The 25,293-nt window shown below is 41.0% G+C and overlaps 1 protein-coding gene across 2 annotated transcripts in view; it reads right to left on the reverse strand.

The window, feature by feature from the left end:
- Positions 1–16,545: 16,545 nt before the first annotated feature.
- The window catches only part of IRSp53 (Insulin receptor substrate 53 kDa), a 96,112-nt gene continuing 87,364 nt past the window's right edge, over positions 16,546–25,293 (reverse strand). For both annotated transcript variants that reach the window (XM_066728655.1, XM_066728654.1), the window contains exons 10-14: positions 24,539–24,736; positions 23,857–23,959; positions 22,972–23,224; positions 21,998–22,176; positions 16,546–21,189 (exon numbers count right to left, since the gene is read on the reverse strand). In XM_066728655.1, coding sequence (XP_066584752.1) covers positions 18,867–21,189; positions 21,998–22,176; positions 22,972–23,224; positions 23,857–23,959; positions 24,539–24,736 — 3,056 coding nt within the window. In that variant the 3' untranslated portion in view covers positions 16,546–18,866. The remainder of the gene's footprint in view (positions 21,190–21,997; positions 22,177–22,971; positions 23,225–23,856; positions 23,960–24,538; positions 24,737–25,293) is intronic.

The following is a 25,293-nucleotide window of genomic DNA, read 5'->3' on the forward strand; positions in this document are numbered from 1 at the left end:
TTTGGCACAATTTTTCTCTGGCTTTTCGGAACAGGGGAGACCCGTTGCTTTTCTCACGCTCGTTTAGCAGCCAAGGACCTCCCGTACGAGGCCTTCAAGGGCACACACGACGAACACATTCTGTTTTAGCTGCCAAAAGATCGCGAGGAGGCTGCCTCTTACTGCTAGATCGGTTGATGCGTATATATACATACATATGTACTCACGTACATGTATATAGTATTTTTCATTCCCCTCGCTTCTTCTCGGACCCTCATCAAATTTCCTGTTGACGGAAGCTCCCGGCTGTTTAGCAACAGATTTGCCTTTCGACGTTTACACAGGGAACGGAATGGCCTTTCCAACATTGTTATCTAGCATGGCAGTTCGTAACCATTTCCAATATAAATGGTAGCGGACAATGAAAATTCGCTGGCCAGCTTGGAAGCTCCCATATTACGTCGATATTAGTTTTGCTCTCGCTCTCTACCTCTATATTTCTCCCTCTCTCCCTCTCCCTGTCTCTCTCTCTCTCTCTCTCTCTACACTTGTATTTTCAATATTACTTACAAAGTTGAAGCTGTAAATATGAAGCAAAAATGCAGATTGCTCGAAAAACAGACGTCACGCGCGGTAGAGAAAGATTCTTTACGAGGGAGCTTCTCGCGTTTCGTAGGAAGGTGGTCCCTTTGGTACACACCTAAATCGCGAAGCCTATATCCTCCCATAGGACCAACGTATCCTATAGGTGTTATGAAAAAACTCATTTTAAGACGATTGCACGCCACAAGGTTTCGCATAAGACGCGTCGAAACGTAAGCAACGTATCGATATTTGTTACTTTTGCAGTGTGCATCTATTCTTGAGGATTCCAGACGTAATAAAAAAAAGATTTCGTATATATATATATATATATATATACAAGGTATATAGCAATACAACGAGAATTGGAGATTATTTGATAGCGCTAATTATTTGCCGAGGGGTGACGGTAATGATTTACTAATGAAAGACGATGTTTGCTTAATCAAGACTCCAGCGTCCCTTTCCACGCAGTTAAATGAGCGAGGGAAGAAATACAAAAAAGAAACGAAGGAAGATCAGCACTCTGTTGCTCGTTACGCTTTTTCTCTGTCGGCACGGTCGGTGGTACAAGTTTGTTTTACTCAACCTGACCTTTTCCCTTTCAGTGGAAAGCTACTGGAAAAACACGTGCTCTGTGCTTTTCTAACTTCAGGCTAATTGTCGGTGATCCGGGGAGCACGCTTTGCCACGGAAAGTTTGATGCTTTGATAAATCGCAATGAGCACTGGCAAATTCGCAAATTGTTTTCAAGTCCACTTTCACGGTAAAAAGTTTGCCCAGTTTCGTGAATCAATTATATGCTACTTTGCGAAATGTTTAAGGCCGAAGGTAAAAGAGTAAAAGTGGAGAGGAGAAAACGATGGGCGGCACTATTACTACTACTACTACTGCTACATACTATTGGTACTGCGGCGAGAGAGGGGTGGGCTTCAATACTCGTTACAATTTTACGCGCTCGTTGCCGCGAATGTGTTGTCGGACCTTTCTCCTCGGTAAGTCACTTTCCCCTCTGCTCTATATCCTACCTCTCCCATATGTGTACGTGCGTTTTCCACCAAATACATTTATTAGCCCGGGTGGCTATACTTTGCTTTGAGAAAGAATCTACGCTAGGAGCGATTAACCTGGAAGGGAATATATATATATACATGTTCATGTATGTTGCATATATATACAGCTACTGGGTCTCCTTTGCAGTTAAAAGCGATTTCGATGCTCCGGATTTCCTTTGCACATTTCTCCATCGAGAGACGTACGACGCGAATGTAACGATTTGCAAATGGTGCACGCGAGCCTGGTTTCTGGCTGCGAAGCTCCAGTGGTCGAAATGAGATCGATTCACCGTCGAGTGGTCAGGATGGAAAGCACCCGGAGGATCATAGAGGTTAGGACCTTGCACGGTAATAGCTAGCCGCTTAACAATGAAATATCAGCGCTTAGGAATAGGTTCGATGTCTCGCACGAGTCCAAACGCCATTAAATGGATATTAAGCCTTATTAGAATTGCGATGTCACGAAATTGCATCCAACGAGTACCTACACCGCTATAAAATGCTGTACTATATACACTCTGATCCTGACACCATTCCGGCCGAACGACGACGTTTCACCGGCTTATTTCTGTGATCGATCAACGGCGGCTCGAAAGTAGATTGCAAACTGCATAACTGAATGCTTAAACTGACGGATTTTAACGGTAAATATATATGTGCTGATATAAATAACGCTACTCTCGATATTATAGATAGCTATAGGAGTATATAAGTCGAGAGAGAGAGAGAGAGAGAGAGAGAGAGAGAGAATGGTAGATATTACGAAGCTATAAGTGACGAAAGGTTTTCTCGGGCAGAGATGTGTATTATTATATATATATATATATATATATACGTAGAAGGAATATAAGGAATGTTTGCCTGACGATTTAGCGATCGGCATGAAATTTTAAATCGAGCCAGGGGGACGTTAGAGGGGTTCGGCAATTTCTGTATCCATATCCCATCAGAATTCGAAAGGAACGCCACGATCGAAACGAATGAGGCGAACATAGACCCGCCGGCTAGAAAGGTCGAAACATTCCCGGAGGAGTCCTAACGCAGTATATTCATGGCAACATATACCGGCGTGGATATACGTGTTCCTGCCACCAATACCATCGTAACGCACATACACCTAGAATCTCTGTCGAGGAAGGATAGGTGGGAGAGTAAGAACACCCGCGGATATACGTGGATGTGCATGAAATCTCGAGAGCAGATAGTATCCTAGCTCCGGTTAGATCTTACGTGGCTACTTGCATAATTCACTAGACGACACGTGGAAGATATTGAGGTTGGCTATAGCCGGCCAGAAACGGGAGCAACCCGCGAATCCCAGGCATTTTTATGGGTCTCCTCTGCGTGGAGCGCGCAAGCCAGGACGTGCCTCCGCCATCTTTCTCCCGTGGAAAAAAAAACAGGTTAGGAGGGAAGGGACGGGGGACCGAGAAAATGAAGAAAAGAAATACTCCCCCCCCCCCCCCTCCTCTTCCTACCTTGCTGCATCCCTTTGCTTCACGACTTTACAACAGCTCCACGATCCACCCACTTGCAATTCCCTTGATTATTTCCTTCTCCCTCTCTCGTTCGCTCTCCCTCTCTCTCTCTCCCTCTTTCTGGTTTTTTGCATAATTATCTTTCATCGCGCACGTTCTAACTCGTATAATTGAAATGGTTTTATGTTTTACTTATACCCTCCGCATTCTTTCTTTCAACGTTCATTGGCTCCTCGCTTCTTCTTTTTTTCGGATCTTTCGCTCATCTCGCAACTCCCAACATTTTATATAGGATATAATCTTTTGGCACAATATTCTCCCGCGTGGATAGATTCGTGATTTTTTGTTGAACCACAGGGTAGAGTGAGATTTTTATAAAGATTTTCACGAGGGCGATGGAAACATAGGAGGGAAGGTTCGCGAAGATAGGAGAGTCCCAGGAGAATTTCTGGATCTTACCGAGACAATTTTATACGTTCCCGAGATTTATTCAGTGGACCAGGATATGCTCGATGGACCAGGTGAAACCGCGGATATGAAAAATAGGGCTGAGCACGAGGAGACGGTATCCCGTTTAAATAAGGAACGGGTCCCTCCCGTGGGATGAACGCAGTGAGAATCCTTATATTCCATTGTGTTCTACAGCTTTGACCACCGGAGACGCTTTCCACATTATTTTCTAACGCCCAGCCCTTTTCTCTCTTTATCTCCTGGGCCAGCAAGCAGGAAATTTTCCGTATTTCTCTTGCCGCCACCTTTCTACCAAGCTGTCTCAGCCTGCACCTTGACACGTCGGATCATGGATATTCATCCTAATTTAAGTTATAAAAAAGAACAAATAAACAAACGAATTCACCAACTTTCCTCCTCTCTGTCATTTACCCTCCTTCGGCAAACTACGAAAATAACGCCCACCGCAAACTTTTACATTTGCCCGGAATTAGAAAACGCCGATATATAGTATACACAGGCAAGTTAAGTTTTAAAAAATGCGCTCTTCTGAAAGCCTGACTTTAAGGAAGAGTTATGGGGTTTTAGCTAATTTATTATTCATGAAATTGAAGAATACGCCAGCAATTTTTTTTTGCCCGTAAAAAACAATTTTCTTTTATGAAGAACGATCGTTAATGCGAAAATTGATATCATCGAACGGGCGAGATTTATAAAGGCTGAGAGTTTTCTACTTTTACGGGCAAAGTAATAATTTTGTCAGGAATTAGAAATAAAAATCGTCAGCTGCGTAAAGGATTTTCTGAAGTAGGTCTACCCGTTTCACCGGACATTTGCACCCGGTGTTGCCAGCACCGAATTTAGCGAGAACTTTTTCGTTTATTTATCGGCAATAACTTTAACATCGAGCAGTATGTTCCAGACGTTAGTTAACACGCTGTACGTACATGTTACCCAATCCACGTATTACGAAAGAAAATCTCTTGGTTTTGGCGAGCTGTTGCCAGATATTTTTAAAAATTGATACTTTCAGCTGTATTGGCCGCTTATGTACCAATACGTATATATACAGAATTCCCTTCCAGCTTTATAGTGTCAAAATGATTAATTAATTGGCTTCTCTTCATTTAAAAACTTGGATTATATATAAAGGCGTCATGGTTGAATAAAAATTAAAAACAAATTTAGTTACTTTTATTTAGATATTTTACGACGCGGAAACGTGTCAGCGGATAATTCGTTTAAAAGGAAGACTAAAAATGTCCTGTGTAATACGCATAACAGTAATAAACGAATTTTCCGTGCTTGGCACCACATCGGATTACCGTATAAAGGATTAATCACGCTGGCAAGTAAAGTTTATTACAAATCTATAATAAAAACATGTACGATCTCATCGCTTTGAATTTAACTGATCCTTTTCCTCGTGTCTTCGCTTTCATTTTTTCCCCATTCTCGGTGAATGTTTTGCACTTTTTTGAATATATAACGAGAATAAATAATGATAACTTTTCCATTTCTTCTTAGTGACTGAAATTTTCTCGAAAGAGTTATTTTTGCACATTTTATTGGAACATTCGAAGAGCGCAATGAGAGCATGGAAGTATAAAAAAAAACCTAAAGACTGGATGGGTCTCCGAAGGAAAGAGGTCGTAAGCTGCGAGACAACGGAATTTCTCGAAGCGTTCGGTTATCCAGTCCCAGCGAGTAGATAATAGAGCGTAGAGAATCAAGAGGCCGTATTGTGGTAGTATAGTATCGAGCCTCGTGGGTGGGCACCTCGATTATTCGACGACCCTGACTTTTATTGCTACTCAAGTCTGTCACTCAAATGGAGAAGAGCTTTTCCCTCTCGATTCCTCGTCGTTCGGTCAGTTTGCGCATTTCTATGTATATCCGTGACCCATTAGCAACTTTATAATTGTATTTTTTAATAAACAATCATTCAATTGGATCGCTTATATTAGTTTTACATAGCTTCTGTAGTTGGTAAACTTCCGTTCATGGTTTCGTTGAATTACAAACTTATCAAAGTTGAATATACTTTCACATTAGTATATCATAATTTTATCCTCACTCAATAAACGAAAATGTTAAAGGGACTCGCTTGTTCTTTGACTCTTTTCTTCTCTCGTTTTCGCATGGCGAGGCAGCGCAAACTGCAATATCCCGAAATGCGTTTAAACAATCGAATTTAAAGTAAAGTACTCGTCATATGTAAATAATAAATCAAATGATAAAAAGTGGTGAGTTCGTGGTTTATATAACCTATTTCGAAAAAATATTCAAAAGCTTAGATACCTTAAAAAAGCTCTTTTTACAGACACGAGTTGTTTGTCAAATTTTATACATTTGAACAAGTTTAGAACAACTTTTTTGTGGGAAACCAATAAGGTTTAGTTTAAAATTATAGGCTCTTTGTACTCTGTGGGCGAATGTCTGTTAGATTTAGATTTATATTGCGAAAAATTCCAACAATTGTGAGTGAATTTAAAAAATGTACATTGGGTACTAGTATTGTCATAAACTGGTTGGAGCTATTCTTTTCCTCTACGTTTTTATGAAAAATTCCCTCCTTTCATATATATTCAACAAATTTTTTGCACTCTTAGACTTTACATTTAAAGAAATTAGATTTACGTTAAACAGATATCACCAGGAAGAATGGAGTCAGTGAAAAAAGTTTCATTGACAAAAAATCTTCTGCTATATGAATTTCCCCATAACAATAGTAGAATAAATTATATAAGTACAATAGATTCAAAACAGATATCTGTAGTTTCTACAGCGACTACAGCTACGGGAGTTACTCCTCTTCTGCCTTCCAGAAGGTACTGTTCACTAGAGCATACTAAAGTTCATATACCTGTCCCCCATGCCATTCGTATTTGTAATAAACTTGTATATATGTGCAATGTAGATGTACACTCTGGACTTTGCAATCCCCCCATTTTTTATTAAAAAAGAAAGATTAAAAATATACTTCCGAAAACTTCATGTTTATGGTTGAAAATTAGTTATTGTAAAGCTTCTATTTTAGATGAATAAAATTTTGATAAAAGATTTGAAAAATGGCAGATTGTAAATAATAAAAAAATACACTATCTTATCTAAATATATTCTTTCTCATAATAAAATATAGTCCAACCGTTAATATAAATTCGTATGCATTTGGTCGTTAATAAATTAAATCAGCTTAGGTATTTTTTTTTATATACATATAGAATCATTCAGTAAGAGTACACAGTGGTTAAATCTGTGGTCGAAGAGAGAGCGGTTAAATTCATTAATGGCATCTTTTAGACATCAAATATTACTATTGGAACTACATTATTTATATAACTATAGTGACATTAAATATTGTTTTTATGAAATCCAATGTAAAAATCTAAAGTTAAGGTTCATTTTATTACGTTCCATTGAGAGGAAAAGCTGGTTGTGCTTAATTTAAGTTAGCCTATTAAGTTGTTTAAATCCTTTTGTACGATTATTCTGTTATTTATTTCAATTTAAAATATACTACATTTTAATACCCTGTTAAATATGCTGGATTATTTAAAATTTCTAACTGTTAGGGGAAGAGTACAGTGTGCCAAGAACATGTGCATTCGCCTTCGTAAATTTAATCAACATTAAATACTTTCATCCTATTAATATTCCTTTTACCAAATGACAATAATTCCTAAAAATTCCGAAAATCGTATAAAATTATGAACAAGTTGCAAAGCAGCCGTATCTTCAATGTGCAAGTAGAAAAAGTAAAAAAAAACTAAAAGCATAAGGTTACACTCAGCAGTTAGTAATAAATCATTTGAATAAAGTTTCGCTATTATGTTGACTATATTATGCAGTGCCCATGTTTATTATTAAAATGATTTTTACCCACACTGCGTAGGATAGGGGACGCAATTCGATAAAAAAGTTTAAAGTACTCCCTTGAAAAAAACCGTCACAGCTGAGGATAAATACGTATTAATTATTAAATAATGAAAAAAACTGTGAATTTACTGTAGGTAAAACATCAAATACTCCTGATATAATCATGCATTAGTTTAATTCGCTGTACTTGCCCTGAACGATCCTACAGGTATATAAGGGCACTACACGCGTTGCTTTAGCTCCTCCCCCCTCCCCTTCCATCCCACCCTCTGTCACAGTCAGTAGGAGTCACGTGACGTGGAAATTGGTCGAGACTCGCGGACACAATCCACAGGAATGAATTGAAGCAGTTTTTCAGTTAGTCCATCAGTAGCGAGGTGCGCGAGCGCCATTGGAAAGCTAAAGGAGCCCGCTGCATGGAAGAGCATTGCGAAAACTCTCTATTGCACCGTCATAAAAATCCGAAAGTGTCGCTAGTGGAAGCCTGCTAAAGCCACCCTTGACGATATTTCATACGTCGGTGCTCCGCCATTTGTTTGTTTCTGTAATGGCTGGAGGGATAAAAAGGGCAGAAGTGAGAAATAAGGTAAAAAAGAAAGGAACGAGTCCGTCTCTAATAAGCATTTACGACACGGAATTCTTCGGCTTTAATTAGTCCTTGCGTTGTAAAAAATGATCTTATTGCCCGGCACGAAGCTCTCATAAAATAAACGAGGTTTCGGTACGGGGGCTCGGATTTCGCTCCAAGTTTGCATTATAATTACGGTAGCAGCTTAGTATCATTAATTAGGTTAGCGAGATAAGTTAGTTCCTCAATGCTGCACCGGAAGCTGCGAAACTTTTCTAACGTACAGGCATCCCTTTCAGGACTTTCTCGCTGCTGCCGACGATTTACTCGCAAAAAGGCTGCGCGTGTAGGTGGACAGCAGCTATGTGAAAGCGTTGTTGACGTATAATATCTTCCTTCCTGGGATGTGCACATTCGCCCAAGGGAACCCCCGGGTCCTGCACAGCAATAAATAATTTAGTCCGGGAAATGTTGCAAGTTATTACTGCTCAGGCGTACCTGCCTTGCCCCGCCTATAGCAACACGCTGGACGAGAAACTCATGTCACTGCTAATTTATTCGAAACACCTACCGACCGAGCACATGTTCCTCCTCTCTTTTTTTTGCTCCTCTCTCGGCCTCTCCTTCACCCTCCCCCTCCCTACCCTACTTCCCGCTATTTTTATTACACCAGCTTGAAAAAAATCGGAGCTTTGTGCCCACGAACTAGTCCCATCTAAATTCCGCGCACGCCAATGCCATTGAATCTCAGCCGCTTCTCGTCATCATCCCAATTTTTTGCAGCGTAGTTCGGCCGCTAGACCGGCTTTACTAATACCGGAAGTTGGATGAGCCTTTGTCTGAAATTTTTGCCGGATATTTGATGGAACATGAAAATCAAAAAGCGCAGAGCTCGCTTATTGCAGATTCAGCTTTTGTTGACATGCCATGAAAAGCGTGGAATTTAATGAATCGCTGGACTAGAATTGGATATTTTAGAAAGAACTGAAAAGCCTGGAGCTAATGCATGGATCGTAATGGAAGGTGGCGTTGCATTTTTGTCACGAATCCCGCGCCATGCGACAGGTGCGCATCGATGTATTTCGCGATACGTGGAAATATATCTAATAAATCACGCACCTATCCACGTCCGTCATTACAATGTTAAAAATTTCCCCAATGGATCCATCTCTTATTTCCAATATGCTACGAAAAAATCACTCGTTACCGTGTACAAAATCTGTTCTACCATATTAGTTCGATACAATAATAATAATAATGAAAAAAGGTTCCCGAAGAATAATTTAAACCGTTAATTTCTAGCCAAAATGTATAGCAGCGAAATCAATTTCTGGATCCATGAAAAGCTTCCGAGTTCGATAAGGTGTATTGCCGATTAATAGAAAGTTTTTCTTATTTTTCCGGGCTGGAGAAACGTTTAAGAAAGTGCTTGGATATCGGTGCAGGCTAGATTGGAGGCACGTGATTCGCTGGAAGAAAACTCGTGAAAACTTAAATCCCGCGGGGAAAAAGACGTATAAAGACAATATGCTGTATACTATATATACTATATACAGTATAGGAGCGAAGAAAAGTTTGAGAAAGAATTACTCGTGGCGTTAGTCTCAAAGATGTGGCAAGAAGTTCATGAAGAGAGCAATATAATTGGCCAGCATCTTTTCTCAAATCTACGATTTATCGCCACCGGCATTTTTCTGCCAAGGACATCTCTCTCTCTCTCTCTCTCTCTGTTGTCCTTTTTCTCTCAACGATCACGTCTCTTCGCCATTAAACACCACCGGATTAATCGTCACTGTTGACTCTGCCCACCAAGTTTAGCTATCTCACAGCTACTTTTTTATGTCCGACCACCACCGAGCTTTCTAAAAAGAAAGGTGGGAGAGAGCTTTGTTTTCGTAAAACCATTTAAAAAATGCGCAGCCGCTAGAAACGTTCTGAAAACTCCTGTCTTGTTTTTTAATTAGCAGAATTCAACCAGTGAATAACCAGCTGTTTTGCTTAATGCGATTAAAGTAAATTATAATATTTTATGCTCGAGGAAGAAGAATTTTTAATAAATATTGATGTAAAGGAGCGCATAAAGGGTATCGTGATCAGTTCAGAAATTACTGCGTATAAAATCGAAACTGTTTCGTTACCTTAAAAGGTCGATTTCCATAAAATAGCTGTCTCTTAAAGACATCTATTTCCATAACTTTTACGAAGCAGGAAATGCTTTCATAAAGATCTTCTTTGCTACATTTTTTATAACGCATATCTTGAAATTTTCATATCATCGTGAAATACCAATCGAAACATTGGAATTACGCTAATCCTGTATTTATCAAATTATTATGACGTCGTTTAAACTGATGTAAAATAAGGTGCGAACAAAAAGCGCTCGAGATAAATTTGGAATGTGCAAAACTTGTCCCGGATTGAGTAGAATTTTCGCGGAAAGGACAAGCCACGAGATACCTGCAGGAGCTTGGTTTAATGTATACAAAAGCTCATTCTCCGGTACGTTGACCGGTATGGTTACGTGGGAATTTTGTCAGTTTAACCGGACTTAATAGCAAGGCTTAATGTCTGAATTTTCAGTTAAATGTATTTATGGTGTAACTACTGTGGACGAAACAACACACACGCAAGGTAAATCTGTCCCGCGAGACCAGCTGAATCCGAGTATCCCCGTCTCTGCTTGATTTACATTTACGATCACTCATCTCGGCCTCGACTTGGCTCACGCTATAGCTTATTAACTCATTCGTTTGGGTCATGAATAATTCACTGTCTTGACACGCCATTGAATCCTCGATGTTGCCAGAGAAGCGGGGAAAAAGTATTTAGAAGAAAATGAGCGTGGAAGAAAATCCCTTAACGTCTTAAGCTTCTCGACGTCCTGATATATTATCTTCGTGAGATACCATGGCAGTAACGTTGATTAAGAATCCTTCCGGCCTTGAATCAAAATGAAAACAGAGCATCGAGAAGCTATAAATTACTTCACTCGATCTCTCATTCTTCAATCGTAATTAGAGCCGCAATTTACTACAATTCCTCCCTCTCCTATACCCATCCAGTAATAACGAACGGACTAGCATTTTCGCTCATCATAATGACATTCCTCCCTTAATATTAGTTTTCAAATTTAATTTCTATGAAACTCGTTGTTATATTGTTTAGAGGCATGCCAGTTGCTTATCCAACCAACTACGAGATAATATTATTGGCTGATAAAAACATTGAACCCTGTAAAAAATTTCTTTGTCCTTTAAATGGTAAGAATGAATATATGTGTATCGGTAACACACCTTTCTGCGAAAAATCATACTAACTTGTTGGCTCTAGGTAAAACATCCTCTATCTTCTGCAGCAGTCGATAATTTTCTTCAGGACGAAAACACCGAGCGTCGATAAGGCCGAACCATATTATAGCAAAAACATTTTCCAACCACGGTGTTTGTATAACAGGAACCACAAATACTCTATCGATAACCAACACATTACCGACACATTTTAAAATAACAACAACCACAAAATTAGGAACACTTCTCTCTCGTTATTACCTTTCAATTCCTGTACTTGAAAGAAATTTTACGAATTTTTAATACAACTGCATGCATTCTTAATTGTACAATAAAAAAAAGACTAATAATATTCTGTAGTTGGTGCGTGATATATACTATGCACCATTTAGAATTTCATCGCTGTGCACGAGTTTGTATATTCGAAACACATGTTACTTTACGTGTGGTTATCGACACATCGACAGTTAGGAGGGAAGACTAAGTTAGGACGCTCATCCTCCTCAGGGAAAATGGGCAAGCCGAAAGTTCGAACGGGACGACCTTTCGCGTCGAAGAGGCCCCGTAAAACTTGAGACGCAAGCACGCTCGTTCCACGGGCAAACTTTTCACCTATACTCGATCTCATCCCCCCAGTGAACAACACCACAACATTCTCCCATCCCGGTTTTTGGTGGTGGTGCAAGCACTCGAACTCCATAAAAACTTCGTCTTACTCCCCGAAGCCGCGACAGTAACGATCTCATGCACGTTGCCCCGTGAAACGAGTAAGAAAAAAAGTAACGCGCCGAGATATAAAGAAGAAATACGACTGCAATAGGCAAATTCTTGGCAAACCTATTTATCTCTACACGCTGTACACATATATTATACACTTGTCAGCCGACGTTTTCTTTCTAACAGAGAAAATAACACGACTCATGGTTGTTGCCTGCAATTTGTTTCATCAACTCGCTTTTAATGAATAAAGTTTTCAATTCGCTTGATAGATTAGATTAGATTGTAATCGGCTTCCGTATTGTATATATTGTCGTAGTTCATGTAAAACGGTTGGGAGCGCGAGGATAGGGCAACGGTTTCCTGCTAGCTGAGTAGAGTATAAGGGACGAACTAGGCAGCAGGCGCGAAGGAAGGATAAAGATGGAGTTGGAACAAAGTGTTTTGGCGAAACTGCAGTCGCCTTATAAATATTTATAAGGGACCACCTTAAAATCGACGTGGCCGCCGCCGAGGTACTTGCCAACCCCATCTACAGAGAGAGAGAGAGAGAGAGAGAGAGGAAGGAGGCTCTCTTCTTGCAGGTCGGTAACATAGATCGCATTGTAATGTCCTACTTTACCGAACCAGCGGACCTTGCACAGCCTTGAAGATCCGAACGTGTACGTTTCCGGAATATTTCCAGAGTTTTCAGCATTCCCCCTCCCCCTCTTCCGTCCAACCAAACCGGAAACGTGCTTAATGCAATCACGTACTTCGCCAGCGGAGCTATACAATTTTTAAGACGCGCTCTCCCCTTTTGAAAATCGGATAATCTCAGCGATATTAATAAACGATGTTACGGAGAGGCGAGCAGCAAACGTGCGAAAGTTTGCATAGAATGGATATTGCCACGTGTGAATGGAATTTAAAGGAATTCTGACATGAATTTGGAGAAATTCAAATTTCCTCCATGTCGGAAAGGATATTCTGACTTAGGGAAGCAGGAATTTTGGGTAAAGCTGGTTTTGGTAGGTAATTTGCAGCAAAAAACGGATTCTTTAAATGCAACAGTGCTTTGTTGTTGGTCCATTAAAGCAATTAACCAAAATTCTGTCGATAGCAGTCATCCCTTCGAAAGCCTTTTTTAGTCCATTCGGGGTTAACGCTAAAACAGTCAGGAAAGCTCTCACAAAAGGCGACGAAAGTTGTTTCGGTTATATTATTAAGCTTTTCTGAAAAAGAAAACAGCTTGAAACTCGATACACGAACTTTTTATGCATCGCGCTAAAAGCACGTCAGTTTTCTAATAAAACATCCAAACGCTATAATTTTAACAATTAGTACCAACAACGCATCGCGCTCGTTATTTCCACTAGATCGAACTGCATAACAAGTTTTTCTAAAGTTAAATCAAGCCGGATTCACTACGCTCGAATAAACTCTGTTGATTTTATTGGTCAATGAAAACAAAACGTGTCGCATACACACAGGTATACTGATTTTCTATCATCATATACATAGTAATTTTTTACATTGGCATTCTGGCAAATTATATCGCTTGAAACAGCTGTGCCAACCGCATTTCTATTCCACAAGTGCCAAGAAGAATCAACATCGGATGTAAGTCGAGGAATTGGAGGAATTTTTATTATACATCTGTAAAAATAAAAAAAAATGAAGGTTTTACACGAACGAGCGACCCTACAGTCAATAGCGGTTTCTGGGATTGCTGTATGAATTCCTGAGGCTGGTCCATCGATTCGCCGGATTCAAAAAGGTCACTGCCTCCAATACACTAATGGAAGGATCAGGTATCAGTCCTGAAAGGGTTTTGACAAAAGTCCTAGCTGCGGTCGGCAATTGGAATTAATTAAACTAATGAAGTGCTTCCGCTGAAACGACAATTCATTCTTGTTCTTACTCAAGCATCCCGTTAAGGGAAACAGACAATTTATCCGGTTTTATAGCCGCATTTGAAATACGATTAATGCGAGATCGACAAATTTTTCTGTCTTCCGCACTGCACGATAATTGCAAACTTAAGCCGTTTAACACGAAAGACTCCGGAGGTGTGTTTTTTAATTTCTATCTTGACGCTACAGACGCGCGTGAGCTTTTTTTCGCCAGGGACCGGAGCTTTTAATGTATATCCGCATTATCTCGAGCGTGGAAAAGGAGGATTGGGATGGCGCTATAAGAGAATTATACGCAGCGCAGTATTAAAAGCTCTGTAGTATTTATTACTCTCGGTGGGAAGACAGGTGTTGCAAGCTTGCCATTCGTGGGCCGCTTTGTTTTTTCTATATTAGTGAACCCGTACAAATTTACAGTGTTTTACCAGCGGCCGGAGCAAGAGATAGCGCACGCTCCTGCTATGAAAACCTGAGCAACTTTCAAATTAAATTCATATACAGCTAATAGAATTTCCGCAAGTCTGCTGATCATTTCCTGCTATCGCGAGCGATTAATAATTGAGCGACCAAAAGTCTACTGCTACATATATATAGCTTTCACTGGCCGGATCCTCTCTCTCTTTCTCACTCTCTCTCTCTCTCTCTTTGGTATTTCCGACAGAATGAAGCAGCGTCCCCTGCAAAGAAAGCAAACTTTTTTGCGCCGTTGGAGAAAAGAGCATCGCGCGTCGGGGGAAAAACTGCCTAATTCATGGTATTACAAGTTAAATTGACGCGGCAAATTAAAGTGGAAAAATGAACACGGTCTTTCGCGGAAAAAAAGCCCCGATGTAAATGTCACTTTTCATTTGGTAATTTCGCTACTGAACGTATCCAAGTTTTCACTGTGGCCAAAAACACAGGACGCGACGCGACGCAACGTACACGCGCGAGGGAAAAAGGAAAGAGCGCGCCCAGGTTTTATTAGCTGCTAAAACGGGCCAGGTATAGTATATATATAGAGTGGGTTGGGGTCGCGCGGCGCGCGTAGTCGCTCTACTCGCTCGCTCGATCCGTGCGGCAGACTACAATTTTTGCGAGGGGGTGATAAATTTCAAGAGCTGACGTAACGGGAGATATTGTACGCTTCTACCGCGACCACGCAACGTCGTATTATCGAAAATAACGTTTTACGACACGGACCAGCTTTTAAGCTGCGCTGACGAACAATGCTTTTCTCGATTTATACTGCTGCGCCTCGGTACTCCAGTGCCTCGTCACGCTAATCTTCATCGAGATACCCTCCACTCTCCCATTTTCCAATAATTCTCGCATAATGATACTTTCATGGGGACCCTTGCAGTCGATACAACCGTGGCACGACAAACAAATTATAATACAGAGCCAACGTATTATGAAATTCTCACGAATGCTTTGTAAATATGAGCGACAAATTGTCATTACAACGTATTATATATACTGTACTAGATATTTACATGATTTTTCTAGTCAGCATTATGTTCGCTCTCTCTCTTTCTCTCTCTCTCTCTCTGGATTTAATTACAAATGATTATATATATATATATATATATATACGTGTACATTGCTTTAATTCTCGTCGGCGTTAATAATGGCGCTATTCGTTTCTTTATAACAGCTGGAAGAGTCGCGCGAGCTTATATTCCGCAGTTTCGAGAGGATCGGTGCTTGATCAGGGGTGGAGAGCACGCATGATAATTAACCGCTTTGCAAATACGTTCGGCTTTGGCGCATTCCATAAGCCAAAAACCCAGACGCTCCTGGAATGCGATGCTTCAAAGTAAAGCAAATACAGGCAAAATCGCATTCACCCACGTAGGCTCACGCACACCCTCGTGATCGCCAATTGGCATGAGTATTGACTCGATTTTGAACGGACTGTTAATGCGGCTGGATTGTAGTTATCGGCTAATGTTTATCGGTCATCGTCGAAATCCGCGTTAATATTCCACCAGTCGCGCGCTATTTACATCTTCGGCTGATATCATATTGACTTTCTCCCCTTACTTTACTAATCTATCCCTTTATTACACTTGTCACCGCAACAAGGCACGGAGAATCGATTGGCGGATTAAATAATAATAAACGCTTGTAAAACGAATTTGGTTAAAATTCGAGAATTATCGTATCGGTAAATATTGACGGCAGAGTAAATCAATTGATCCGGCTATTGCTGTTCAAACTAGCATACAATATTTTACATATTTACCCCAATTCCTACTAGTGAAATCGCAACAGATTATACGGTATGCGCTAAATAGCTAGTCGAGCAATCCCTCGTGCGCTTTGATATCCGTGACGTTGGCTCGTACGTACCTGTCATAAATCACGTACACACACGCACACGTGTCCATCAAGCTTCTGTACGAAGCGATGGACGACGAGAATCAAAATCATAAAAAATCCTGTTATTTGCAATTCACCTGTCCGAATAATTTCAATAGCTTTGTTAAAGAGAGAAAGAGTAAATTTTCCGCTTACCTGTGTTTGTTTGAATTTTCTGGAAACCCTTGGATCTATTTTATCCTTTTATATCAAAGGATATCCATGAGAAACAATCTTCTTGACGACGATAGGATGGGGCATAGAGGAAAAGTTATGAAATAATTGATAACATGGTACACAAAAACGTTAATGTAATAACAATAATATATATGTTTGTATGTATAACGTATATGCATGTATACATGATTCTTATTACAACAATTTGATTTTTCTTATCTATTCTACCCAAGTAGCCGGAAGAGTTTTATTCTTAGCTTGATATTCGCGTAGCTGATCGAAACTTGGATAACTATATACTATGAAGATAAAAAGATCTCACGCTATAGCGGACTCGTTTGAGCTAAACTCTTCTGGCGAATTCACCGATATCATATAAGTCTATTTATAATGTATTAACATTTCTCTGGGCTTGTCTGTGTATATGCGGTACCTACCTAATAAAATTACAAAAACATTTCCCTAAACCTTTTTTTTAGTTTTCTCGATAAAGCTATACAAATTACCATAGCTGCGTGCGAGTAACGCGCACGATAATATGAATATAATCGAGGGACCACGAAAGATCCTGTCGAGTCCTGTGAGAGTGAATGGATATTTACAAGAGTAAACTGTTTCATGATTAATTAGTGTCTTAAAATCGACCTTTTGATTATCATTTACAGGCAGCCTCTCGCAATTTTCCAATAGAGTCAAACCAGACAAGTTTTGGTTTTTCTCAATATCGTTGAAAAGCGCGGATTACAAAGTGAGCAGTTTTGTTTATTACATTTTTCTGTTCTTATAATGATAGATTTTCTCTTGTTCCTCGAGAACCCTTTTTTCTTTGTTTTCATTACTACACACTACCAATAAGAGCGGTTGCACAACTCTTTTAGCAGTTCGCGGCTCTTAGACTACAATTAATCGATCTCCAAGTTGCAGAATTCCCAGTTCTCGGTAAAGGAATCGGTGGGCTGATGGAGCCTGTTTCAGTCAATTAAAGAGGGAGGATTAGCCGAGCTAAGAAAATACAATTAAAGACAGAGTGGCGGATGGAAGTTTGTCGATGGAATCAAGCTGGATGTGGACTTGGATGTTGGGTATACTGGCAGAGTCTCGCAGAGTTGAGATACTCCAAGTTTCTCTGGGGATCAAATCGATGGTGTGGGGGACACATAGAGGCTTACCGTATAGACGTATAGACGTAAGAAGCCTTTACCAGCCACTCTCATCGAACCGCGCATCCACGACGCAGTCAGCCAAGCAGGCGTTGGCATTTCGCGAAGACCAAATAGCCGTCATGGTAAAAAAAATGGCTGCTGAAGTTTTACGAGCATCCGCATAACGGTGGGCGCGTAAAGGCTTTTTACGACCATGAAGATTTTATTCTATCAGGGGACGAATCTGCTCGGGGTGTCGCGAATTAATTCATATGAGAGTATACCAAGATTGTGGCGATAAAAATCTTCAAGTACAAAATTCGTAGACAATTGAATGCGCTGGACGACTTTACATGCGACGCGACTGATATCAAGATGGCAGGAATGAATCTGCGACGGTGTAGCTTTGAGATAAGACCCGAAGGGACGTTGATAATAATTCTTCAAGATAAACTTTCCAAAGGACTGTAGAAATGTTTAATGACAAAGTGGTCCTTAACGGTCACACATATCAGTCTCCAGAAAATGTCAACACTCAGAGTCGAGAAAATAGACTGCATGTACAAAAAGTGGGGACGTCTTATAACTTTCGTCTATGAAACATATTTGATTGGTTTTCCTTTTGATTAAGACGTTGATGATAGAAGGACGTGCTTGCTGGACGGACATCCACACCGGAAGGATCTCAGAGCCTCGTTTCTCCGTAAAAATAACGGAAGAAGGAGAATCTAGTTTCTCAAAACGGAAACATTACTCGATCTATCTCTATCATAAATCACTAAAAAAAATGTGATTTAGAGGAAGAGCTTATCTCACAGCGCCGGTGCTGAACGATCGTTGGTCTTCGTTTTTCGAAGTTTCACGGTAGCAAATATGTTGGTCCTGCAAGAATTCCATTGTGATAGAATTCGCATGAACAATGGATTAGCGTTAACACTGAAATTACACTGGCAGCAATCGCAACGTTATAACATATATGTATAGGAGCGCAACATCTATGAAACAGAAACAATAAATAAATCACTCTGACAAGCTCGATGAAGTGCCAACGTTGCAGTATCAAAGTAACTCTAATATACTAAGAATGTAATAACAGAACAACAATAGCAATCCAAATTTTACGCTCAGTTCTATACTACGGTGATTTGATAAAAAAATTCATATATAGTATAATATTATATCAATTAAAAGAAGCACGTAAAAAAAAAATACTTAAATTAAAAAACGAAGAGAGAAAAATCTGAAACAAGTATAAAATAATCCGGATTGGGGAAGGTTGAAGGGTAGGGGGCAGCAGAAATGGGTGATTCCACTTCACTGCTTCTTCTTCTTCTTTTTGTTGACGGAAGGATCGACAGCCCAGAGGTCGTACCAAGGTCCGCATGTATTTTTATCCCTCTCCCTGTCGCTCTCCCTTCTAAGCTTGGTCCTAGGCAGCAGTGTTTTCTCAGCAACAGTTTGATCCTTGACGATGATGCAACTGTAGGTGGACTCCTCATCGGAAGCTTCGGTCTCCGTAAAGTTCTGTACTAATCCATCATCGTCCTCCCCGTATGTCTTCTTCCTCCTTTCGTTGTTTCTCTTGGCCTCGTTGTTTTCCTTCAGTTCGGCAACAATCATGTTTCTCTTGGCCTCCATGCTTCGTTTCCTCTCATTCTCCAATATGGCTTTACGAGACACGTTCCCAACGAAATAAGATCTTTCCTCGTGGTGCATTCGATATTCCGACCTATCGACGGCCTTGGGTCTTTCCGCCGGAGTTGGGAAGTCGTCAAAGTAGCTGCTCTGCTTATCCGGCAGATGTATTCTCTCGGCAGGCTTTGGTTCCTCTTGCTGATGATCCTCATTAGTAATCGTAGCATCGCTGTTCCTCTTCTCCAACGTATGTCTAGATCCCCCGCTGCTATCCGAGTTCTGCTTCTTCATGGAACCGTCGTGGCTGGTCTTTTGATCAACCGTTTCCTTCTTCAGCATTTTCGGTATGTCAACGAGAGACCTGTGTTGCCACAGTGCCATACCTTCCAGTACTTCCGAATCTCGTCTGAATCTCCAGAAAGACTTGGTCCTCTTAACCAACTTGGGACTCTTGCTTTCAACTTCGAAAGCCCTTCCAGTACTGATCAAATGGCCCATGGCAGTGGCTTGTCTGGGTAAGGTTGGCTTTCTGTCATTCTTCAGAGTATTGTTGTTCGTGTCGTTCCTCTCCAGGGTCTTGCTCATCATTTCGGCCCTGTCCATCTTTTGCATGGCTTGCTCGTGCATCTTCTGATAACCGTGCCTCTCGATCACCTTGGTCCTTTCCAGTTTGGTCTCGAAATTCGACTCGTAGCCACGTTCCTTATCCAGGCTCATTGAATCACGAAGGTACCTCCCACTCTCGCCATAAATGGCTTCTTCCTTATCGGAGTATCTACGCTCTCTATAGAATCCCCTACCCTCCGTAGGTCTTTCCGGCGCCTCTTCCGAGGGTGGCCGAGGTCTCTCAAAACGCCGACTTGATCTGCGTTCAACGTTCCTGTTCCTATCAGGATTCTTCTCGAACGTCCTCTCCCTTTCATACGTCGATACCTTCTGCACTCCTGACGGGGACTTTTCCAAATACCGGCTGCTCTCCCTTTCCTTCTCTCTCTCGAATCTCTGCCGATCTCCGCCACGATTCCTCTCGCGATCGTTGCTACCGTATCTATCGTAGCTCTGCACCGCTTTCTCCTCGCTGCGATTCCGCTCGAAACTCTTGTACTCGTACCTCCTCTCGAGAAATTTCGGCGGACTGTGCTCCCTGGCATATTTCTGAGCAGTCTGTTCCAATTTTTGAGCGATATGCTCGACCTTCCTACCGGTCTCCGGAATGGTGATCGTGCTCTCCTCGTCAGAGTCCGACGACGAGCTGGACGATTTCTCGTTCTCGTACTTGGGCGCTTCACGCTCGCTACTGCGGTACCGTGAATTCCGTTCCTGCTCGTTGCTTCGCTCGTCAAAGTACTTCTTTTCGTACTTCTGCTGATACTCTCCATTTCCAGTTCCATAAATCTCGTCCACCTCCTCCTCCTCCACCTCGTCTATTTCCAGCTCATCCTCCTCCGTGTCCAAGTGCTGCTGCTGCTGTTGCTGTTGCTGTTGCTGCTTGCTGGACCTTTTCGCAGCCTCGCGACGATTCTCTTTTTGCTCATTTCCATGTCTTCCGGAGTTTCTCGATTGAATAACCTCGCTGCCGTTGAACTTTCTATGATTAGGACTCGGTCTGCCGTGACAATCGTAGTCGTCCTTCTGCGTTCCTCGCTCCTCCTGACCCTTCTTACCGATCTTCTCGGAATTGCCATTTTGCAAAGTCCCGCGACTGACGTATTCCCTGTTATTGGCACGATCCTGATTCTCGTATCTGTTGCGATTATTGCTCATATATTTTCCCGTAGATGCCTCCTCGTTCTCGTTGCTCTGATTAACGTTGTTGTCCGACCAGATGTCCATCGCCGTCCTGTACACGTGCCAGTTCTTGTCGTCCCTTGGGATGCTCTTCCAGGAATCGTTCTCCCAATCCTTGCGAGCTGCCGATTTCTCGTCCTTCTGATGTTGTTGTTGCTGTGGCTGCCTCTGCTTCGACTCGTTCATCCTCTCGACACGCGGCTTTCTTCGACGTCTGTGTTTTTCGTTCAGGCTCGGGGTGAGTACAAAGACAAAAGACCAGGGTGGGGGTGGAGGGGGGGAGAGAAGAAAAATAACAATAAAAAAACAGCAGAAGGAGTAGCACGAATTATTTCCCAGTAGCACCAGGATCTATATGTAGTTTCAAGAGGAAAGATAGCTACGCAGATGCCGAGTCTCATGGTGGAGGATTACGGGAATTTGGGGGTAGGTGTCTGCTGAATCCCCAGGATCCCAAAGACTAACGTGAGCCGCCACCACCACGTCGTAATTTAGTTCCATCGACCACGATAACGCATGCGGAATCTATAAAGAACGAGAAAACTTGATGACTCTGAAGATAAGCGTGGCGCTCTTAAGTCCTGTGTGGTCTGCTTCTTCCTAATTATTTTCCGTATCATCTAGTATGATTGTATCTTCCAATTGTATCGATAAGATTCTATATCTGTAGCTAAATCTTTACAGGCAGACTTCTAACCGTGCACCAAGGAACACTAAGGGGACACAGCGATTTTACAAAGCTCAGGCTCGTATCAGGCAAAGCATTTAAAGGAAGGTTGGTATAATACGATACAAACTCATTATAGAATTTGGGGTAGCCGTATATGGTACTGTACAACGAAGGTAAAACAGCGAGATATTCGTGCATTCACAGATTGAACAGTGACCTCTTAGTAAATTTTACTTCTTTAAGTATGATGACGTGGAACGATTAAACAAATTTACATTTTAATAGGTCCTGTTCAATCAGTACATGTCGAATGAGGAGAGGCTGCTTATTATCTGCATGACGCAGAGCTTACCTCATAGCCTCGTCGTCGCTGTAGTCAACATCGGGCTGTACGGGAGGTTCGTTGGAGAAACCACTGTCGTTACTACTGTGTAGCGAGGTTACCGCTTGCGGCGGTGGAACTGGCGGAACAGGTGGCTGCACTCTACGCCCTCCAGCCAAAACGCTCGGCAGTGTACCAGATGGACGGATCTATCAAGAATTACAATTTGCACTTGTAAACAGATTTTACATTCAAAGTTCCGACTCTCTTGTTAAAATTACGAAAATCATTTTCAAAAAAGTCATTAACAAATCAAATAGTGGTTGTAAAAAAAACGAAGGAGAAAACTGGTATTAAAAGTACTTTAAAATGAAAAATACATTCATTGACAAAGTGATTTAATGTCCATAAGAATGTTCATTGAAAACTTAAAACTCAATTTTTAAAATCCAGCTATTAATCAATTTTATGAGTCTCTTTGTGAAATATAAATTTAAGAGCAAATAATTTTATAGACCAAAAGACTTAATTCGTATAGTTTCAATTAATATTACTCATATGTCAACAATCCAATTAACGTTCCATCCAGTGTACTAAATTAACGAAAGTAATTTACGATACGATTAATTTTTTGTTAACTTCATAATGCTTAAATTCATATTATTAAGTTACATAATTACATAGTGTTACCATACAACGATAGCTTATGCATTTCTTCGCGAACTCGATAGGTGATTATAATGATTTTTTTCTAACCATAGTCATTACTATTTATGTTTGAAATAAAATCTTCACGACAGTATAAACGTTTCTTATTGCAATGATGGATGAAAGAAATTATGGAATAACAACGAACCGTTCAAAATGTTCATAATAAAAGTGTTTATTGTGATGGTAAAACGTTTCTAAAACCACAGTGAATCAATATAACAAAGGATGCTTTTTAGCCAGTCTATCTAAAGAGGGAGTGTATATATAGTCGCGAGATAAATGAGTGTACTTGCCGGTTTTAGTTGTCGCGCAGTTGGTGTCGCTAAATTGTGCGAGCTGTTGCTATTTGGTACGTTGGTCGGGGTGCCTGTACTGTTGGTATTGTTGGTAGTGTTGTTGACATTGTTACTTCCAGTGGCATGAAGGCTACTCGATAGTTCATCGATGCTACTCGGTGTCACTGGCGGCCGGGACGGTGGAGGCTTGCATGGTGGAACAGTTTGCGGCTCTGGCGTTCGTCCATTGTTCGTTCCATGACTGGGCGATCTTTGCACACACGACCACACGTATGATATTCAGTTTGACAAGATCGACAGCACGCATATTCATCTCGGAAAAGAATCTCCCCGACTATTCGACATTATCTGCTATTTTCACTCATTAAAAGCTGCGTATTGCTGACCGACATACCATGGCAGTTTTCCAATTCACACAAATTGTACGCAGCAATTTATTTGTATATTATAAGCGATCAATGTACCATGACGAGCTGTGCCAATTGAAAACTTTCCCAATTACACGATAAAATTGAAACTTTTCGCAAGTTTGTACTTGCAATAGAACTGAAGAGCTCTCAAAAATGATTCTGTCCTCCCACCTATATATATATATCTTTTACGTTTGATTATTGGATTACAGTTTTTGAGTTTGTACCGAACGTGCTTATCCGATATAGTGGTATAAGTAAGTCCGGAAAGCAAGACAGATAGTGGCACGTTATACACAAATTCAAGTGGAATATCTGCGGCGAGCAACGAGAATCGTAGAGTTTCAGATTAGCTTAATCACATCTGATTCACGTGTCGCAGATATTAGGGCGAACTCGCGTAACGAGTAGCGTGCGCGTTGCAAGAGGGTCATCGAGTAATGAAAACAGTGAGACAAAGTTTCAAACTTACCCCAAACTATCGTCGATGATAATTTCTGTATACGCCAATGGGAACCACCCGGAGCTTTGAGTCCGGAGGTTTTCACCAAACTGCCAACCCTTCTGACGATCACCTATAACATCGACAAAAAAAGAATTAAACATTTACAAGGAGCAAAGTGGGACCAAAAATACAAATTGTACACCAAAGACTGCCTATAGACAAAATTTCCTTCTCACGTTTCTGAAAGTATCGTTGATAAGATCACTGTGAGATTATTTAAATATCTTCATCATCCATGCACAACGACCCCTTATTTACCAGTGCCGATAAAGGCAATGTTATTTAGTCAATGTTTGCCATATTGTCCATAAGCGCCTTGATATACAATGTTATTTGACAGAAGCTGTTATGATAAAACAAAAATCGAAATCTCGATAAAGTTGTAATTACCATAGAGATCGTTGTTTTGCGAGACAAGGGTGGATGAGGAATATGGGAGTGATTGTTATCGCGAGGATAATGCTAAATCATAAAATCAGGCTAGCGGTCAGATAGAATCTGCGAGGTATTGGCGGTCGATGAATTCTGGCCTCGTCAGCTTGTCTCCCATGTATAAGTAAGGGGATAGAGGAGAGTAAATAGGGGTGGGGGTAGAAAGTAGCGAGGAGATCGAGCGTTGTACGAACTACAGAAGCAAGTTCGAACTTACCCATCAAAGCGATGAGATCACCCTCGAGGAAACTGAGTTGATTCTCTCCGGAGCTAAGATAGGCGAAAAGGGCTCTGGCTAGTGACGCGTCACCCCAACCACCGGAAGTCATTCCCGTGCCGCCGGCTCCGGCGTTGCTACTATTCCTCGAAGCTGGTGGTGCCATGGATCTGGGTCGTGGTGGAGTTTCCGGAACTTCTGTAAAAACAAAATACCTTCGTTCGATGAATTTGTCCATAATCGATTCCAAAATCATATGGATTTTATACTTCAATAATGTGTAGTGTATGATGCAATGAGATATGGCCTACGGGAAGGGTTCCTTTTTTCTTAATCGTAAGGTCCCTGCAAAATTCATGCATGAAAAGACAAATTGCATAAAAATAAGATTAAAAAGCAACTGATCTGAAAATACTGGAAGCTGGAAGAATTTTACGGTTGATTAAGGTTAGTGGAAATTAAGCCAAAGTGCTGCATGGGATATATTTCGCTTGAATGGCAGTATTTGCACGAGAATAGCACCGCAGGGCGAATCGCTAAAGGTCAACACGTATTAGACATGCTACCGTTCACAGCAGTCCCATTCAAATGCTCAAGCTGCGTTATCGGAGATGCTTAGATTACTGAAAACACTGCAATTGCAAATGATATTATCTAATTGCCAATTAAAACTAGTGCAAATTTAACTGTAAACTGAAATCAGATCTAATTGTCTAAAACCAAGAAAGAGCCGATGAGTTGTGCGATATTTATTT

Source organism: Prorops nasuta, unplaced genomic scaffold, assembly GCF_024137725.1.
Source record: "Prorops nasuta isolate Cenicafe-Biocafe unplaced genomic scaffold, Cenicafe_Pnas_1.2 PNAS00006, whole genome shotgun sequence".
NCBI classification, from domain to species: Eukaryota; Metazoa; Arthropoda; class Insecta; order Hymenoptera; family Bethylidae; genus Prorops; species Prorops nasuta.